This window comes from Argiope bruennichi, chromosome X1, assembly GCF_947563725.1.
Source record: "Argiope bruennichi chromosome X1, qqArgBrue1.1, whole genome shotgun sequence".
Taxonomy (NCBI): Eukaryota; Metazoa; Arthropoda; class Arachnida; order Araneae; family Araneidae; genus Argiope; species Argiope bruennichi.
Window position 1 is genome coordinate 131,731,897 of NC_079162.1, and position 20,821 is coordinate 131,752,717.

Sequence of the window (20,821 nt, forward strand, 5' to 3'; positions counted from 1 at the left end):
CTAAAGCATAAAATGGACAGAAAAAACTTTTTGACCAAAGCAAGGTAAGTTTTTTATAGCGAGGTAAAGCTATGATTTGGTGCGATAAAAAAAGTAAGAACGAATAATACAATGAATAGGTAAGTGTCTTTCAGCTAAAGGAGAGGAAAATACATAGATTGTTACCTATCAATTTTTTCGCTATTTGAACGCCATATATGTAGTTCTTACGAATGTGATATTTTGAAAGTATTTGTTAAAATCTGTCAGCAACTTCTGGTTGCCTATTTTTTTAAAAAATGAAGAAAAACATACGAAAATTCTTTTTAATAAGAATGTTTATGACCTCATTATTAAAATGATTATAATTTTCTTGCATTATTGTGTCAATGAATGGGAGCAAGTCAATGTTCATGTGCAATCAAAGGATCTTTCCATTCATTAGGGTAATCTTGAATTGTAGATAAATTATTAAAGTATATTTGATTTGAAGATTTATTTATATATTAAATTTGATTTGTGTTTAGAGGATATCACATCTTGATATATTTACTTACTAGTTGCCTTTGGGGATCAGCTGGTTCCGCTGTATTAATGTTCGCTAAAATTTTTAATTCAATATTTATGCGTTTATTTTTTGTAACTTGGTCTTCTTTAACAAAAGAAACTTAGGCCTTCAATTTTTATAGATAGATGATTCAAACTATTTTAAAATTCTTAAGACATTCTATTTATTTTACTATACATTGCTTCTTTTTTGTCAGCTCTCCTAAATTTTGTAATAAAAATTGATACATTTTGCCATCTATAGCCTTTAAGCTATATAACCTAATTTTTAACCTGAAACAAAATAAAATTATGCATTTTATTTCAAATTTTAAATATAAATTTAAATCTTTTACAGATTTTTTTCCTGAATTAAATAAATATATTGAATGGTTTCCTGAAATTTATTTTGCTAATAATGATTTGTGTTAAGGACAGGATAGTAATTCGAATTTTAAAGCAAAACCGATAAGAAATATAGAATTTTAATAGTGACGTTTATCGAGATCTTTGGTGTTCTTCTAGAATTCTTAGGCTTTTATATTATTGCTCATGATACGTTTAGTATTCATTCAGAATTCTAACGATTCTTGTACGAAACAATGCTTAATTTTTTTAAAAGTTGATGAAATATAGTAAAAAAATGTTTATATGTAAAATATTGGTATCATTGAAAAAAAAATTTGAATCATAAATGATGTAAAAATAATTTTTGTGCCGTAATATTTTTTGAGGTTATCGCGCTAAAACGCTAAAATTTTGCTTCATTTTTAATTAATATTTCAAAAAACTCGACCCGAGATGCGAATTTCCACCCTGCAAAGTATATATGTAGCAAGTGTATATATGTCTAGGTCAAACAGTTTAGCCTATATAACGCCAACACACATTCATCTTTATTATAAGTAAACACACACACATGTATACATTATTTTCATATTTTACTTTTATAAAATTTTCTCTTTGTAAGCACAGAGCTCTATTCAGCTCAATCAATTTTTTTTGTATTCTTCCTAATTTATTTTGCAACTGGGATATATATCCTATGTTTGATCCGTATTAAGAGGAGTTTATAGAATATACTTTTTTTAAATTAAAACAAATTGCATTTTTTCAAATTTTTCAAATTGCGTAATCCGAAGAAATTAATTTCCTTCGAAATTTTCAAATTCAGCATTCAGAAAAAAAAGTAACATCGGGTATACTACATATTTCTAGCGCATAAACGTTTGCAATGTTTATAAACTAGCTGACAGTTTGAACACACTGAATTTGATTAACGTGTTAAAGTACTCTCTTCAAGCCTGCAGAGAAAAAAACATAACTGAATAAATCAGTTGCGAGAACTTTGCTTTAAAATAGACTTAAAACAAAATATGGCTTAGTGGGGTTTTGTCGAATGAAAATGAGGTAATTCAGATAATGAAGAGACATTTAGTGATCACCTGTTTGAATTAGAGTAAAAGCAATTCTTCGGATTAAGGTTCTTCTAAACAAACTGGTTAATTTGTAGCAAAAGATAAAATAATAAATTGGTAAAATTCTTTCAATTTCAAGGCATAGCATCACAAAATATCATTAAAAATTATTCTTAAAAGCTATAATAATTTGGCATATGGTTTGTGTATGGTGGTATTTAGCAGGACTACCCATGTGAATGCTACAAATTTATGAGCCACAGGATTTGATATTATTCGTAAAACCTATGAACTCGTTTTCTCTTTCGTTTTTTACGATGTTGAAACCTGTAATGGCAGACGAAAGAGTTTTAAGTATTTCTAATTAGAGTCGTTTCGAAGACGTCGCTCCTTTCGGCAGTGTATGCCGAAGACACTTGTAAAATACGGCAGAAAGATATTTGGTTTGATCGATTCTAGAATATCTTATACTTTCAATATGGAAATGTACGCAAGTCAGTAACAAGATGGGTCACAAAAGAAAGTCAATATTTCTTGTGAAATATCAAAGCGCAAGATAGATCCGTTATAAAATTCTGTAAGAAAAGAAATCACAGACAATTGATATGCCAGTTATGAATTGGCCAATTTTTTAGATAAAAATAATATTTCCCTTGTTGAAGCTATACGTAATGACAAAAAGGTCACCTCGTATGAATTTGCGTAACAGAAGAAAAGAAAATAACGCACGTCTTTCTTAGGGTTTCAGAAGGGTATAATGTTATTTTCTTACATGCCAAAGAAAGAATGTGTGAGTTTATCTTCTGTCAGTTATGCACAAGAATAATTATATTAACGGAAGCATGGAAGATTCAAAAAAGTCATTACAGTTTATAATAAGACGATAGAAGCAGCTGTCGTGGTCGTTGGAATACGGAGTCGTATTCTGTGGCCAGAATATCAAACCGATGACCTTTGACAATATGTTTCTCAATTTTATATATTGCTGAATAGATTTAAGGTTTTTAATGTTATCGACGAAATCTCTACCAAACAAGTTCAGATGCCGCCAAACTGGGAAAGTCGTTTTATGACCACCCTGTATTATGACTGGATTCGCATTGGACATTCATTGTAGGATTTGATGACTACATGTCTCAGTGTTTCTACAAACTCTACTTCTTTATTGAATGTGTGGGTTCAACTCTCTCCGCTGTTTTTTTTTCGGTCCCGTAAAAGTAGTTGTGATTGCGTGCTTGTGTAGTATGAATTGAGGTAAGCCTCTCCGACATAGAATACCAGATCTAGTTATTGGCTGGTAGGGAGTGTCCTTACTATAAATGTATCATCAGTATTTGCCTTGTTCCAGAAATTAAAATAGAATTTAAAGTAAGTATATTTCATTCAAAATACTGAAAATTGGAAGTAAGAATATTTGAAATATAAGGAGCCCAATATATTTTTTTTTATTGAGAAAATCTTAACGAGCTGAAATTTAAAGACAAATAACTAATAATTTTGCATTTAAATAAAAAGTTACTCTCAGGCCACTGAAAATTTTCGTCAAATACAATCAATTATGCTCCAAGTGCGCTGATCGGAAAATTATTGTGTTTGAAATGAGACATTTTTTGATGAAACATCAAACTATATTATCTGAACCATTGTTTAATTATTTGGAAAAACCTGTTTAGGTATGGGATATGTCAAGGATATGGCCTAGCATGAGAGTTCTGAGGCTGGCAGCTACTTTTATCCAACCTCTTTACTGACCAATAGATTTTGAATGAGCATCATTGGATATGGAGACCCTTTGGAATAGTTTCCTTCTTCGCCCAGTTTTAATCCATTCATTCACTTTCTTTTAATTAATCTTTAATTTAATTAAGAAATAAAAATAGAGTTTAAAAATACGTTACAGCATGTAAATCTGTTCCACAAACAATATTGCAAATTTGGAGAGAAGAATTTGTTTCATTGGTACTTTTCAATATTTCAGAAGAAGGAAGTAATTAGGAAAAATATTTCTGAATTTTCAGCCATTAAACTTATTGACAATAGAGTAATTAACATCTTGTACAGAAACCCTACATCGCAATTAATATTTAAACCATTTTAATGGCCTTGGGTACTTTTTAAATTTTTAAAGTGCATTTGGCTTTATTAAAAAACCCAATAAGATATACATAAACCTCAAAACGAAGAAAATGAATTACTTCATAACGTTAAATGTTTCAACAAGTCATAAAAATCATATCCAAAGATATAAAACTTGAAAGTAGCAAAATATTAAAAAGACATCTTTAAACAAAATATATTTTTTGAAGTAATTCCAATATAAAATTCGCTTGAAGGAAATAATGTGGTTATTAAACGATTTTTATAATATTTTAAAAGACTTAAAGTTACTTTGTACTGAAAATAGTATAAATAATTTTTTTAAAACTAGATATGTAAATGAGATATGATTCGTTCAAAGACAAAATGCCATCTAGAGATATGTGATAAGAATTCGATCGAAATAAAAATATTTAAGTTTCTCTAAAACAAATGAAGAAGATTTTCGATGAGAAGCTTATTTGGGGAGACATATTTATTTATCTTCTTAAAACTTGGAAGGATCTCATTTTAAAGAGTCTAATCTTTTTAGAATTGAAAGCTGTAAAAGAAAGTTAAGAGAGAAAGCTGTCTAAGAGAGTTTTAAAACTTTCACATTTCATTGATGTCAATATTACCTCTTGATTTTTTCCCTTCCCTTTGAGTATTTGAAAGAAAGACAATTTTATTTTTTGTATATAGCTTTTAAAGCATTTAAAAGATCGAAAATCCTGCACGAAAAGTTTGATCCTTTAAATGCATCAAAGATGCTCGACTTCCTACTTAGACAACAAAGCTGTAAAGTTTCATTTGCTTATTGGATTTTATGGTCCACGGAGATCACTGGAAAAAAATGAAATGGTTTTAATAAGAAATAGTGATTATGGTAGCAGGGAATGTTATTAGAAAATCCTTCTTGATATAGATCATTCTACCATCACTTCTTATAGAACTGCGCCTAATGAAATAATTCATTAATGCACTTAAGAAAGTTTGTGATTATTTCCAATACATTTATTAAAAATTTATTGTGCTGAGCAATAAAAAACTATAATGAAATATTTTCGATGATCCACAAATTTGTAAGATCTTTAAAAATTCAAAATTTTCAGCATTTCTGACTATTTTTGAGTTTTTTGATTGGTCATGTTTCATTATAATAATTAGATATTTTTTGCATAACTACAAAGCAGAAAACTGAGAAGAATGGGTGCAGAGCATTTAAAAATTTAAAAAAATGAGTGCTAGTATGAGCACAAAGAATTTTTAAACGCAAAATTTCCTGTCAATCTGTTGATCATTTTAGTGTTATAAAAGGAGATAAATGACACTAAAATATGGAAAAGCAATGAAAAAAATCCCAAGAAAAGTGGGATGCATATACGAATGAAAATTCTGCTGGAGTCTCCTTTTACGAACTTTTCATTACTCGTGAAACGAAATCATATAAGGCACGCTCATTCCATAAATAAATGGAACAACTCATTTATGCAATATTAGTAAGCATTTTCAGAATACCATTACTATTTAAATAACCACTACTACTATTGATTTATTGATTCTGTAACAATTGGTTGAAACATATTTTCTATTTTTAATTATTATTGTTTTCAATTTTATTCTTTAAATGATAGTTTATGCAGATTTTATGGGTTGATATATGGTGCTTATTTAATTTCATTATTTATATTTGAGATAATTTCATTGCGACAAGTGCCTTATATATAATATCATTGACAATAAATTCAGAGTTGAGTTCTATAATGAATCTTCACTTTGGATTGTTCTTCATTGTCATTCAAAATAAACATGCTTGTAGAAAAATCAGCTACAGATGATGGTGGCTGTGGCTTAGTACAATTTTTTCACTTCCCAATCGTCACCAGTGAATTGGATGGAGCAAAATCTGGGAAGTACGAAGGATACGGTAGAACGTCCCAATCAAATTGCTTCAGCTTTTTCTTACAGCCAATGTAACTTGCGTTTTTTATTGTCGTGATGAGAAACTCCTCATCAGTTTACTAATTCGAATCGGAGTTTCATTTAATTATTTGCTATGGCTGCTTTAACATATCAAGCTGACAACAGTATTGGCAGAATTGATTTTTCCCTTGGAGGAAGGAGTTCTTATTATACTATACTTATGGCATGTTTTTTATGAGGCCCGTGTTCGTCGTTAACGGGTGACCGCTGCGTCTTTCATCTTTCAAGTCAAAACTGCTATCTCACAATTTCTTAAATTAATTGTACAGGCCATAATAGTGGTGTACCTATTACTCTCGCCATTTATTAAAGCCATAAAACTTAGCATGTCACAAATGCTATCATTGATTATTCATATTGAGCCACGTAGAAAAGAATTTTAAAAGAGACTGTCTCCAACGAAACAAATCTGGGATTCTTTAATTCTGATCGATAAAAAATACTTATAGGACTTTTCGACGTTTTCTTCAATGATGACGAATATTTCAAAAAATAATGCAGATATTAATCCATAATTTACCATTTATTTATATTTATGTCATATGTTCAAATATTTTGCTCAAATGAAAAGTAAATAAAAAATATTTTTTGAAATAAACATTTTTAAGAAATGTACTCCTTATAGTTAAGCTATCATTACGTTTTAAATATATTGTGACGGATTTTTAATTAAACTCGAAAAACAAATGTTAAAATTTCCATACAACCTCCCTCCCGAACTTAAAGGTCTATTCTGGAAGGTAACTCAAAAACTTCAGCCAATAAAACTGCTGATATGTATTTTTTTCATATATTCTGTTTCTCATGATAATTCGACTGGACGATAAAGAGCACGGTATTTTCAGATCATGTAATGAACTTTAAAAAATGAAATCTATATTAAAATATACAATACGCAAGGATTCAAAATATTGTAACTGTTGAGAAGCATTCAGTTTTTTGTAGAATACGAAATGGCCGATGATTAAACATTTCTACATGCATCCAATTCTTATCACGCTTCGGTTCCAAATGTATTCCCGAATTCAATGGATGCGACATTGAGTTGCAATTATATTCAAGCAAACAGGATTAAGCTGTCTTCGAAAATGAATAATCACTCCATCAGTAACGGTTTCATGACTTGTAGAAAATGACGTAGTAACTCATTTTAGTTTGATAGACATAATATCTCTTTTCATCAGAAGTAAAGTTTATAGAATTGCGTCATAGCAAAACTATGACATAAATGGAAAATCCTTAGAATGCCAATGGATGGGATCATGTTCTAGAAACACAGAATTTTTTTGGCACCTTCAAAGAATTATGGTAGATTTTGATTTCTTTCCTTTCGTGAAAGAATCAGGAAAGATGCGTAGCTAAATGACGCGTCAACGGACGAGAGGTTTATAATGTTTCTTCTATCCTGTTACAAAGTTCATTGAAACGCGTCATAATAAAGTCATGATATGAATAAAAATTCTTAACATGACACGTTGTGGTTTGAGTAAGCAATTGCTTTCGGTGCCTTCAAATAATGATGACGATTTTTATTTATTTCGTTTAATAAACGAACTGAAAGAAATGTCGAAGAAAGTTAAGCATATTTAGGGTTGTCTTGCAGAGTCGTAAGGCCAGGCGATTCTTTATGAATTTTAACGTTTTCAAATGATCATAACATGGGCATTTTTCTTCCTTAATTTCGTGAAAGAATAGAATATGATGTTAAATATCTTTGACCAGATTCTATAAAATAGTAAAATTGGAATAAATCACAGTACCGTAGACTTAGGAATTATAAATTTCCTTCAATTTATTCTTTCGTGATTTCATACAAACACAATGGAAACTATTATTATAGTAAAAGAAATGGATCAATATCTAATAGATGTTTTCTGGAGAGCAAGTACTAATCTTTCGTCTCATGAATACTTTACAAATTAATTCATTTCCATAGCCAGAGGATGTATTTTTTTAGAACAATTTCTTATCAAAGGAGTTTCATGGAATAATTTAATATTTGGGTCAATATCTTTCAATTCAATTAAAAGTTGAACATATATCACTTACAGAGTTTTTGTTGTAGAATCTCATGGGGAAAATAAAAATACAAATTATATATTTTTTTAATGTTGCCATTCAGATTTAGATTCCATACCTGTTAAGCGTAAACATTTAAATATAAAGACTTTGCCTAACAGCATTTTAAAATTATTATATGAAATATATCTACTTCAAGAATGAAAACATTTTCTCAAGTTACTCCATTTTTTTTTTCAATTTTATACGAGCAATCTGTTTTGTAATATTTTTAAACACTCGACGATTCTCTTTATTTAGAAAAGAAAGATATATTCCTTAAGCTGCCGTCATTAATCCATTTTGCTAATTTAGTCCAAAGATAATTTAACATCTAACTATTTCTGGCGATATTTGTTGTTCACTAATTTAAAAATTACAATAGCGTCGATTTTTTCCATTAATATAAAAGTTTTCTGTGTGAAACCAGCATTAGAACTGAAATTTGAAAGAATCAAGAAACAATTGTGTTTTATATAAGAAAATAATTTAGCCAGTTTGGAATTCAAGATGCCCATTCAATTATATTTTAGAATTCGACAATTTTATATGCTTAACTATTACATACCACTGCACTTATAAACTTATAAGATCATGCATAGACGAATTATCTCAAATCTTGTATGAACATCTATAGTGATCTGATAAAACATTCTGAAAACTGAAGATGTCATCTTGCAAAATAGATATAAGCAATTAAGAACTTAACTTTCAACTGTTTTAAATTTAGGATCTTAACTTCTTAAAAGTTTCTCTTCTTTATTGTCTTAATTTCTGTTTCATGGAAAAATATCTGCAATAATCTTCAAACTGTCTTACTCATCTAACATATTTTTTTAACAACATATTTAATTATCCAATATAGAGACAAACTTTTGCTTGCATTTCCAATCTAATGCAATTTCCATCAGAAATGCATTCTAAAATGCAAGTACAGAGAATGCTGCTTATATCTTTCTGTATACCGATTTTTCTCATGCTCCGATTAGCCATCTTTTGATAAAGATGGAATGATTAAGACCTTGTAAGAATAAACATTAAATGGCATCGTTTATAAAACGGTGTGTAGATTATCTAAGAAAATGTGCAAATAGTTCGGAAAATCTAATAAAAGAAATTTGAGTAAATGTAAGGCAACTGCAAATAAGGAATTAAAATATGTAGTAATTATCTAAAATTCGTATGTTATATTACCTTTTGTTTTATAAACTCAGATTTTTTTTAGATTCACTTTCTAGTTACACCCTCTATATAAAAGTTTGAGCGTGGTTAACTATAGTCATATGTAATTTTCAAACAAAGAATTGAAATCTGTCATTAAATTCTTCAAATGAATCAAAGTAATTTTTATGTTAAATAAGTGAATTGCTGTTTCATCTTTGTTATTGGAATAAAAAAAAAATCAACATATGCTCTCATATGCTTAAATGTTTTCTCTGCTTAAATATGCTTATAAAAATAAAAGACAACGAAGTACTTGTAGTTGCAAACATCACAAAAACGGAAAGAAATATAAAACATGAAATAAGCGTAGAAAGAAAAGTTAAAGCAATAGTAAATACAGAAATCAATAACAAAATGCTAATATTTTCTCAGAAAGATTAAAAATTTTATTGCAGATTTCTTCTTATTTATTTGGATGTCTTAAGATGTTTAGTGAAAGTAGTTATTTTCGACTTTTAAATCAGAATTCATTTACCATAAAACGAAAACAGAAATTTTATGTTTTCGTCTACACCAACCACATGGATTTAATAATTTCACTCTTGTAAGAATCATATTGAACAATATTTTATATATATATATATATATATATATATATATATATATATATATATATATATTAATAAAAGCCAAGTTAATAGGAAAAAAAGTATCAAAATTAAACTAAATAAAATAAGAATCCGGCCTGAAGACTTTCTCAAGGGTCATCCTCAGGCAGGGATTCAGAAAAAAAGGATTTTTTTCTGTAAAGAAAACAGACAAAAAAGTCCAACTATTGATTCCTCGTGACCCGGAAATCCACGGAAATATAACCACTAATAAACAAAAATACAATAACATAAAATACCCATATAATAACATTCAAACCAATTATGAAAACAAAAAGGAAAGCACATACCAGCAGCAAGCAAAAAAAAAAAAAAAAAAAAAAAATCTTTAACATAAGCACTCCCATTGTGTTTCCTGATCCCTGAACTGCCCTAGCTAACGCCATTTCAGGTAAAAAAATAATTAGAGGGTCTCAGCGCCATCTACTGAGTTATTTAATATGCAACGGAAGGTCTATTTTTGTTTTAGGTAAAGGATTAATCCAAAATCATCCCTTTTTTAATTAAAAATGACAATATTGCAGTAGTTTCTGAGAAATTCATTATTAGTTAAATTTATAATGAGATTATTTGTTGCTTCAATATAGAAAATTTTGTTATTACAATCTCTTTTGATCCTGTTAAATTGTGAGAAAATCAGATTTTTGAAAATTATAGAGTTTAGATTAGAATAGTTATTTTAAAATTGAATTCATCCCTTATATCGTAGTGTTGTTTCAATACAGGAAATTTTGTTATTACTACTTCTTCAGGCCGGATTCTTATTTTATTTGGTTCAATTTTGATACTTTTTTCCTATTAACTTGGTTTTTATTACTATTGCCTTGGTTCATCTGTGTTTTAGTAGTAACTGCATTTACGTTCTCTAAATACAATAGTGCTTTTTCTGTTCTTTTTTAGTTTGAATCAGAAATAATTTTTTAGTTGCGATTCCGAAATAATTTAGTTTCGTTTCCAAAATAATTTTAATTTTAGAATGTTTCAATTATAGTTTTTAATTGCCTAATGCTAATATTTTTGGTTATATATATATATATATATATATATGATGTGTGTGTGTGTGTAAGGATATCTCTAAATCTAAATTAACTCCTAATACATTACCAAAGTTTTTATCTTAATTTAACTTAATTCTAAAGTGTTCTTTTGTTTCCTGATCCAATTAAATTTTTTTTTATTAAATTAATTTAGCACGAGCTCTGTAAAACTGCTGAAATCGGCAATTCCCACACTCCAAGTAAAGGGATAAAAACTGTGAGGCTGTGCAATTTTTTTAAAAATATACCTATTTTTCTCTTACCTAAATCGACACGTGTAAAAAAAATCCCCATCAGAACCTCGTGGTATAAAATCATCGGGAAAATATTTCTGTCGCTCTTTTCTCTTTTCACTCTTGTGTCGTGCTGTATGAACATCTGTATGACATGTATAAACATATAAACAAACACTGTAGAGTCAGAAATCTGTAGATTCTGTCTATGTCCAGTGTTTTGATTTCCTTCGTGAGAACTGCACTTTTGAAGGAATAATTTCGGCTGATTTTGACAAGTGGCGTTTTGGTCTCAGTTATTGTGTAGTTTTGAAGAGGTCTTGGTATTTATGAATATGATTTACTATGGCGTGGATCTTGCCGCCTGAAAGGGTATTCGATGCAACTTTCCTGTACCATTTTTCCTCGAGACTTGTTTCTGGCTTTCTCATGTACCATGAAAGAGTCATTAAGCATTCGGTGGCATAGTAAAATGGGGATCCTATCTCCTCACAGCTACAGCAAGGAGAGTTTTCCAGACGGAATCTGTGCAGGCATGTCGGGAATGGGCTGTGTCTAATGAAGAAAAGGACATCCGTTCTGTTCCAGTTGACCGCGTAGAGAGAAACTTTTGGTATTATGTTGAATGTGGACTGGCCTGTTTCGCCTTCTTCCCATTCCTTTTGCCATCTTGTCATCATCTCGGTTTGGAGGATGTTCTTCAGATCACATCTTGGAAGTTTCATTACATTCCGATCTTGATTAGCACTAGCCGCTATTGTGGCTAGTTTGTTCGCCACTTCATTCCCGTTATAGTCTACATGTGCCTTGATCCATGAGATTTTAATGTTAAAATTTACAAAAATAGGGAAAATGTATCTCTTACTAATTAGCTATTGGATTCTGGAGAACTTTCTTGAAGCTTGTATATTTGCTTTATTGTCGACATAAATAGTGATTGGATCTGATGAAGGAAGAGAGGTTGCGTATTTGACTGCTCTATTGAGTGCTAGTAGTTCAGGTTGGAAGACCGTGTTTTTTTTTTTTTTCAATAGGCTGATTGACCACTGGTTTATACTGATTGCATCCTGCATGACACAAAATGCAACACCAACTCCTGCTGAGGATTTTGATACATCAGTATAGATCCCAAGTCCTAAATTCTGAGACCCAACGTCTTCCAACGAAATTTGATGTGCTTGCATATGTTTGGGGGGATGTGATGTTCAGCCCGTAGCTCTGTTTTCGTACTCGTATGGGTTGATATGTGGCATATCCATCAGTATTTAATCATTCTTGCAATCCTCTGGAGCTGCAGATGAAGTGGAGGCAAGCCAAGGGTAACCCGAAGTGCTGCCGTAGGCGTGGTCTTGTACGCTCCCGTAATTGCTAACAGACACCCTCTTTGGATGGAAGAGAGCTTTCTTGTTAGTCTAACCTTTGGGTGGAGGAATCAAACTCATGTTCCGTGAGCAAACATCCTTTCAATGACTATCCCGTATAAGATTTTTCTGCGTCTAAGTGTTATTTCCCAGGATTTGCTAGCTATTTTGAGAAAATTGAATTGTTGTTGTTGCGCTCTCAATGTTAAATGCTTGAGGTGGGTATTCCAATCCAATTTGTCATCAATATGGATACCTAGGTATTTAATGGCGTGTGTCTTCTTTATTCTTTCTCCCTGCCCTGGGTCCTGTTGCCCATTAATTAAACAGAATAAAGTTAGACTTCTCCGTGCATATTTCTAAATTATTTATGTCAGCCTAGGATATGAATTGTGCTATTGATTCTTGGGAATTTTGTATTAGAATTTATTTTGTTTTGGCTTTAATGACCAGAACAAAAATCATCGGCGAATGCTTGGATAGTTGTGTGGGCAGGCCAGATTTTATTACGCAGATCGTTCGCCATCAAGTTCCATAGAGCTGGAACTCTGCACGATCCTTGGGGGAAGCTTTGCCTCTGTTCTCTTATGGCTCAGTCTTCTTGTGTGTTGAAGATTATTTTTCTGGCATGTAGCAAGTTGTCGAAGATGTTTCTTAAATTTTGGGGAAATTGGAGTTTATCTAGATATTTGACTATTGAATGATGTTGGATTTTATCAAATGCCCCTTTGATGTCCACTGAAATAACCAAAATATTGTCTTTTTCCGTTTTTCCTTCGTAAATTTTTACTATGCGCCTTTTAAGAAAAGTATCTATGGATTTTCCTTCACGAAATCCAAACTGGCAATTGTTGATAGTTTTATTTGATTCTAGAAAATATGTAAGACGCTGTGTGAGTAATTTTTATAGGACTTTTCCTATAGTAGGCAAGAGAGCTATTGGTCTGTACGATGTGGCTAATTTAGGGTCTCTTCCAGTTCTTTGAAATAGGATGATATTGCTTATTTTAAATAGATCCAGGAATTTTTCTAGTGAAAGACATTTATTAAAATATTTTTGAAGAGGGTGGGGAAATTATTGTTTAATATCCTGAGATATTTTCTCAGGATATTAAACTCCTTGTTGTTGTGGATTGATATTGTGCAAGACTGTTAAATGAGATGGATGAATTGTTTTCTTAAAGGCAGCTTTAAAATGTTTCCCGTATGGATTTGAAGCTTCAGTGCATGGATCTTTCCAACCAATGCTTTTGGCTCTGTTGAATTCCTTCATATATATTTTGGCTTCTGTCTTCCACTGCAAATACTTTTCTGTTCTTTCTTCCGAACTTGATCTTCAGGCCCTTCACCTTAGTGCTTTAATTCTTTTTTTTTCTATTTCTAATTTATTTGTCCATCAAGTTGTGTTTTCAGTCAATGGCTGTTTTTTGATTTTAAATGCCTTGTTGCTGACCTGAATTATAATTGCTTGAAGAAGGGAGGTACATTCATTTAGTTTGTGGCGGATTGGGATGTGCGATGATAGAACCTGGGACTTTGTGGTTCACAGCCCAGTAACATGACCACGATACAAAAGCAATTGCTTGGGTAGCGTAGCTGTTAACTGGTTAACTGGCTTATAATCTTTCACCACAAGTTCTTGTTGGGTAAAGCAATTCTTAATTATGTTTATTACTTCTTCGACATAAAACTGAAAGTGTTTCTGGAATTCGTTATGATTTCCATGAAGAGTTTTATACCTATTGAAAATGTGGCTAGTAATTGTTGTTTGAATAAAGTGGTGATCACTTAACGATAGTTCTTTGAGAACTTCCCAAGAGGCTACCTTTGTGATCATTTCTTGTGAACAGAATGTCAAATAGGGCCAACCCACATCTATATTTCTTGTGAAGATAAGTGAGGTATCTGACGAATTGTTGATATAAAGGTTATTAGGCAATAAGAAATCCATTATTGCAACTCCCCTGGTGTTGGTGCGATGATATCCCCAAAGAGAATTGTGGCCATTCAGATCGGCTCCTACCAGGAAGTTTCCATTTGGTAGCATTCTTGTAATATCCCATATCTCTTGTAAAGTTTCATCGATATCCGCTATTGGACATGAATGTTATAGGTTTGTTGTCAGTGTGAAGTTTGACTTCTATAGTATTTTCCAATTTAACTACTGTAATTGCTTTATGGACGGTTTGGGGAATAAAAATTGCAGCTTTATTTGATGTGGATGTAAAAATATTCCAAGACATCGGCAAACCTTTTTTTTTCTTTTTGCTATACTCATATGGCTCTTGTACCAAGAGAATGTCCGTTTTCAATTTTACCACAACAGGGTGGAGGTGAGTGGTTGCTGCTTTAGCTCTGCCGAGGTTAATTTGGAGATTATTAGTTGCCATTAATAATATCTGGTCCATTAAAATGCTGCTAGCTTTTTTTAATAGCAGGGGCATCGTGGGTCTATGGCCATATGGTAGGTGTGCAGGTTAGTTCCATTGAGTCTGTTCGATTCTGAGCAGTGTATATAGAAGTGCTCATTAGACAAGCATTTCCAGGTGTGGTGTCGTCCACTGCAGCGACCACAGAATGGGATATCATTTTTGCACTGGCCCGAGTTGGCTGTATAGGTGAAGGCCTGGCAGGTTGAGCAACACTTGACACGATTAAACTCTTTAAGATGAATGTTTGGCTTGTTTACCTACTTGTCTCGGCTGGAAAAATGCAGAGCAAGAATATTTTTTTTTGTGCTGGATAAAACAAAAATAACCAGAATAAATCTAGTGGTTTCAATAATAATTCAAAATCGTCGAAAACGAGAATTTAGTGAAATGAAAATATTAAAGAATCATTCATAAAAATATCAAGTCGACATGCATGAAGTAGAGGTGTGTACGTTTTAGTTTACCGAACGAAGTTTCCGAACAACAAGAGCATTGCCAATTTATTTCATAATAATATGAGAATAATAAAATAATATGTTATTTTTTTGTTATGAGATGTATTCATCAAAACTGATGGGTATGACCACAGTAATCTAATCAATACTCGCTGTCTTCGGCGATTATTTCAATGTTATTACCATTATTTCGACAAATTTCAATGAAAAACATCATATTAAAACAGGGGGAAATGTAAAGGCAAGGCTGAAAATGAATATACTGTTCAGAATTCTTCTTGAGAGTTTAATTAGTTTCGGGTGATTTCTCGTCAAATGTAATTGTAACAATATTTTATTGCAACTCTAAAGGCCTTTTCTCTCTATTTCCGATGTCCATACAAACTGGCGGGCTTTGGGAAAATTTTGGTGATTGGCACGATTATGACTTGCTTGGCGAAAAATCATATATTAATCTTAAGTCTTACCCTCTCTGTTACTAGAAAATTTTAATTTTAGAAAAATTGATTTTTTAATAACTGATGTATTATTAAAGTTAGCAGTTCATGCAATCTGAAATAATTTAAATTTGCTTTTATTAATGAATGTATTTATAATTTCTGATTATTAGCAGAAATGCCTAACTCTATAGCGATCGAGAAGAGCGAGCCGGGATCATGTAGTGATCCCATTTGAAGGTTGGGGAGCGGAGAGCAGGGAGTGTAACCCCCTAGTGAACTAAATTTTCTTAAATAGCTTTTTTTTTTTCTTTTATGGCTTCGCTTCTTAAGTTCTGAAAAGTGAAATAATTGCAATGGATTGATTTTTATGTATAATATTTACATAGCATCTAAATCTATGTTAAGGCAGAAGTTTTGGGGTTTTATTATAATTATTAGTATTTGACGTAAACGGAGCGTTTCTGTTTGGCTCAATGTTCGTCTGGGTCAGAAAAAACTCTGCTTCTCTTTTTTTATTACTGAAAAGATATTTACTGTTGTTAGTTTCAGTGTTTCCATACTTTCTATTGAAGTAGTTTAGATTCATATTAAACCAGGGAATTTTAATCGAAGAAATTGCTTCATAGTTAATTGAATGCTCACATTCTTGCAAATAATAGTAACGAAAGATCAAAGAACAGTGATCTTCTTAAAAGTTTCATGTATGATTTATACGCTTTTAATGAATGAAAGTAAACTTTTTTTATCTAATACAAAACACCGTTTAGCCTCACATTCTATACTTCGGCGTTTCAAATCAGAGTAAGGTCAATTAGGTTTCTCAAATCAACAATTAGTTTTTAAATGATGATATCAAAAAATGTGAAATTCTTGATAGTCTTTTTTTCTAAATGGATTATTGATAGAAATATGAAGAGCATTTGAAAATCTTTTTTTTTTTCGTTCATAATATAACGATTTATATTTTGACCACCAAAATTTGATTAAAAAATGAGTTACAATGCACTAATATATGTGTTTGCTTACCATATTTTAATATTTAATTTTTTCTAATTTTTAGTCTTTATTACTTAGTATATTTGTTATGGCTTAAAAAATGATATAAACATCTAAGCCTTATCCGTGAATTGAATGCGACCACTCTGGTGCTGCAAAGCTGCCATTAAACGAAACAAAACATTGAGAGAAACTGACAGGCTTTCTTTACGTCTGTATTCTACAGCTATTTAAAATTTCATTGAGAAAAAAAATATTTTTCAGTAATATTCTAGGTTTTTAAGAATAAATATTATAATTTGTACATACTCTATATATTTTATATTCTTCTAGAATAGTAAAATCTCTAGTTCATATTCTTAATATCTCTGTTTTAGCAATACATTTTAACTCTAATATTTTTATAATATACTTAGTTCTTTAACTAATTTTAGATTTTTTTTGAAGACAGTATTGCAAGAAAAAAAAACTGTTTATTCTCAAGATTCTGATATAAATACTATAAAAGCATCTTCATTTTTTCTTAATCATGAAACATCATGCGCATAATTCAGTAAAATTTTCAAATCAAAATAATATGCTTTCAGTGTTGCAAGTTAGCCTGAGTTCAAAATTTAGAAGCCTCACTGAGATTTTTTATTGATAATGTTTTAGTGTAAATACATATTATATATATAGTAAATATATATTATAGTGTAAATATATTTATTTTAATGTAAATAATATGTGGGAGTTTCACAATGAAATATATTTTGAACCATATTTACCATAAAAATAAAATATAAAGAAAGGGGATGCCGACAGACAAACTTCCATTACTCCGATGTTTTTTCATGGTGTTTCGATGCTTCTTGATTCAACACTATTTTCCAAATATTTAATTGGACTATTGGGGAAATTTCAAAATCTCACTTCTAAGCAACTCTTGTTTTTTTTCGTATGGAATTATTAAGTACAAATTGCAAAAATTTGAGAAAATTTATTGACTTGACTTAAAAGAATAATATAGTTGGTCAATAATCGAAGGCAACAGAAAAAAAAAAATGGCATATTCTAAAGCTGAAAGATCATCTTTAAAAAGTTCATAAAACGCCGAGGTTTTAGGCATATATCAATAATTATTAGTATAGCTGCTGAGGTTACAATGAAATTTTAGCATAATCTAAACTCATGATCTATTCATTCAAATCAAGATGCATTGTGTGGATGCTGAAACCATGTTATTGCTGATGTTTGGACAAACGGATTATAGCATTCACTCAGTTTTTGATCTCAGTTCACACATAATCTTCGTAGTATTTCTACAGAAAAATGCCATATTTCATATACTGCACTTCGATATTCGAATTTAAAAATTAATTTTTAATTAAACAATTCACCCTTTTAATTATTTCTATTTGAAAAATGTCAGCATTTTACCATCGTAACGTTTTAATTTTTGTTTTTTGTTTAGTTATAAAGCACATCTCAATAAGTCTTATCTAATCAGTTGAGCCAATAGCTTCTCCTCAATCGGTAAATTTCATAAATACTGCTTTGAATTTTTCTTTTAGTCTATTTTGAGTCAGGATTTTACAGATTATTTAACATTAAGTGGAATATTTTTATATAATTTTAAATAGAATTTAAACTAAAAAATGAACAGAAACACTTTCATCGGAATTTAAATGATCTTATGGGAAAGAACATTATTTATACTGTAAGGGATTTTTATTTAGGCATTTTTTTCAATGGAATAGCAAAATATTATAAATAGAATTAAAAAATTGATTTGATTTAATAGATTTTTGGTGAAAATTCTTCCTTCAGCAAATCAAATAATCCTTGAGAAAATTTTCAAATTTCTCTATCATTATCGGGAGTCGCTTTTCATTTTACGACAAATGTTTACACATTTTATGTCTATATTAGAACAAGTATTTTTAAAAATGCGATTAAATTCACAAACATATTTCTAACTTCTTGCGATTTGATGAAGATAATGCCATCTTTAAAAGGATATCTCCCTCCCCCCAATGTTTCGAGCTTTGCAAATAGTAAGGAATTATGATCGACTTACGACTATCTGCACTTAACATTTCAAATTTCAGGCTGCACTGTTGTTTACAATGCGTACAATGGAGGTGTTTCTCACATTATGTACAATAATTATACGTTGAATTTTTCTGTATTCAACTTTTATTAGCCGTTTGAATGAGAAATATAATTCCGACTTTCATCAAGCTCTATCAATCACACCAAAAATTACTTATACAAGGAAATTTTGGATTGCTGTTATATTCTAAAATAAGGATAATCTGAAAAAAATCCTGCTAACATTTGACATTACAAAAATAAGAAAGAATGAAGGTGTAAATTTTGCTTCCCATAATGAATTCAATGATATTTTCTGTTTAAAATTGGAAATAAATACATATAATTATTGTAAAATAAGTGTTTAAAGTAAATTTAAATCAAATCACTGAAAAATTTCAAATATACCTATTTTTATGCATTATATATTCCCCATATTAGTATTAAAGTAGAATTCTAATTTATTCAATAACATAAGAATTTATTTGAAACCAAAATAGTTATTGGCAACTAAGTAGATAAATAGGTGAGAAAAAATGATATCCATAGGAAGTGTACGAACTCCACTGTATAAGAACTCAAGATGCATTTTGATATGTTCCCATCTTAAATATTATAAAAATAAGCAATGAACTGAAAAAAGTACAGAAACATATCTCCAATGTAGTTGAATACAAAATTGCGGTTTTCTTTGAGAAGTACCAAAAATTAGGTAATTAACATCATACACGTAATCGAAAAAAACTCTATTTTCAACTATTTTAAGAATATCCATACTATTTCACAAAGCATGTATTGTATAGACCAAAGATATTAAATTTCACTTACCCATCAAAAGGGCTCCAAGTATCTCAAATATCGTCGCCAGAATGCATGCTTGCTTTAGAGTTAGCACACCGGAGCCAACAGAAGTCCCAAAAGAATTAGCCACATCATTTGCCCCGACTCCGAAAGCCAAGAAAAATGCAATTATAAAACTAAACACCACAATCCATATGACTTCGTTCGAAAATGCCTCCAGCATTCTCCAATAAAAATGCCAACGGGAAAAATGAAAACACTGTAGTCGGAAGAAGTTTTAAACGGAGCGTCAGATGTTGTTCGAGTGAACGTCTCGAAAGCTTATGAATGGAAGGTTTTTACCTGTCCTAAGTCCGGGTACGAGATTAGCTATCAGTTTTTCTGAGAAATGAGTAAACATAAGAAATTTTTTTATCAGCATTGTTTACTATACGTTAGTGTTTTGATTTCCGGAATGACGACGGGAGATAAGGCAAAATCTTGTATATGAAATAGAATTATTATCATTTTCATTTTACTGTTTATATTAAGCTCGTCATGCTTGGTAGGGAAAGTTACATGCAAATGTGAAATATCTCTCAAATAAAACGAGCGTTTTAGTAGAAGAGCTCTTAAAAAGGAAGTCATACAGGATGATCCATTTATCATTCACGTCTAATGAGACGAAGAGTAAATCGCGCCAAGGACATCATAGTACCAAAAGTTTCCAATGGGTGGCAGGATAATACCGATGTGACCAAGAAGAGTGTGCGGATTCGAAAGGTTTCTAGTTAGGATGCAACATTGCATATTAAGTGTTATAAGAACATTTTACATTTTTATCATAGAAGCATTAACACAAAACCAGAAAAAATTATAAATTTTTTCATAAAATATTTATAGAATTTTTTTCGGAATAGCCTCAACCCATATTTTGTATATTTAGGACAACTCCTGTTAATACATGAATAGAGTAGAAGTTATGAAAAGCTAAAATCTTTTATTGAGCAATCATTACTAATGTGATAAACGGAGTATAAAAATTATAGTTTTTCAATTATATAAATAGCAAGAATGATGTCACGAATTCTTTTATAAATAAGCAGCAACATAAATCATAGC

General features: G+C 30.6%; 1 protein-coding gene across 1 annotated transcript in view; it reads right to left on the minus strand.

Annotated features, from left to right (window-relative positions):
• Positions 1-20,307, minus strand: part of LOC129958258 (sodium-dependent phosphate transporter 1-A-like) — an 85,097-nt gene extending 64,790 nt beyond the window's left edge. Inside the window, exon 1 of the mRNA XM_056070574.1 lies at positions 19,748-20,307. Within this exon, the coding sequence (XP_055926549.1) occupies positions 19,748-19,943 (196 nt within the window). The 5' untranslated portion in view covers positions 19,944-20,307. The remainder of the gene's footprint in view (positions 1-19,747) is intronic.
• Positions 20,308-20,821: the final 514 nt, after the last annotated feature.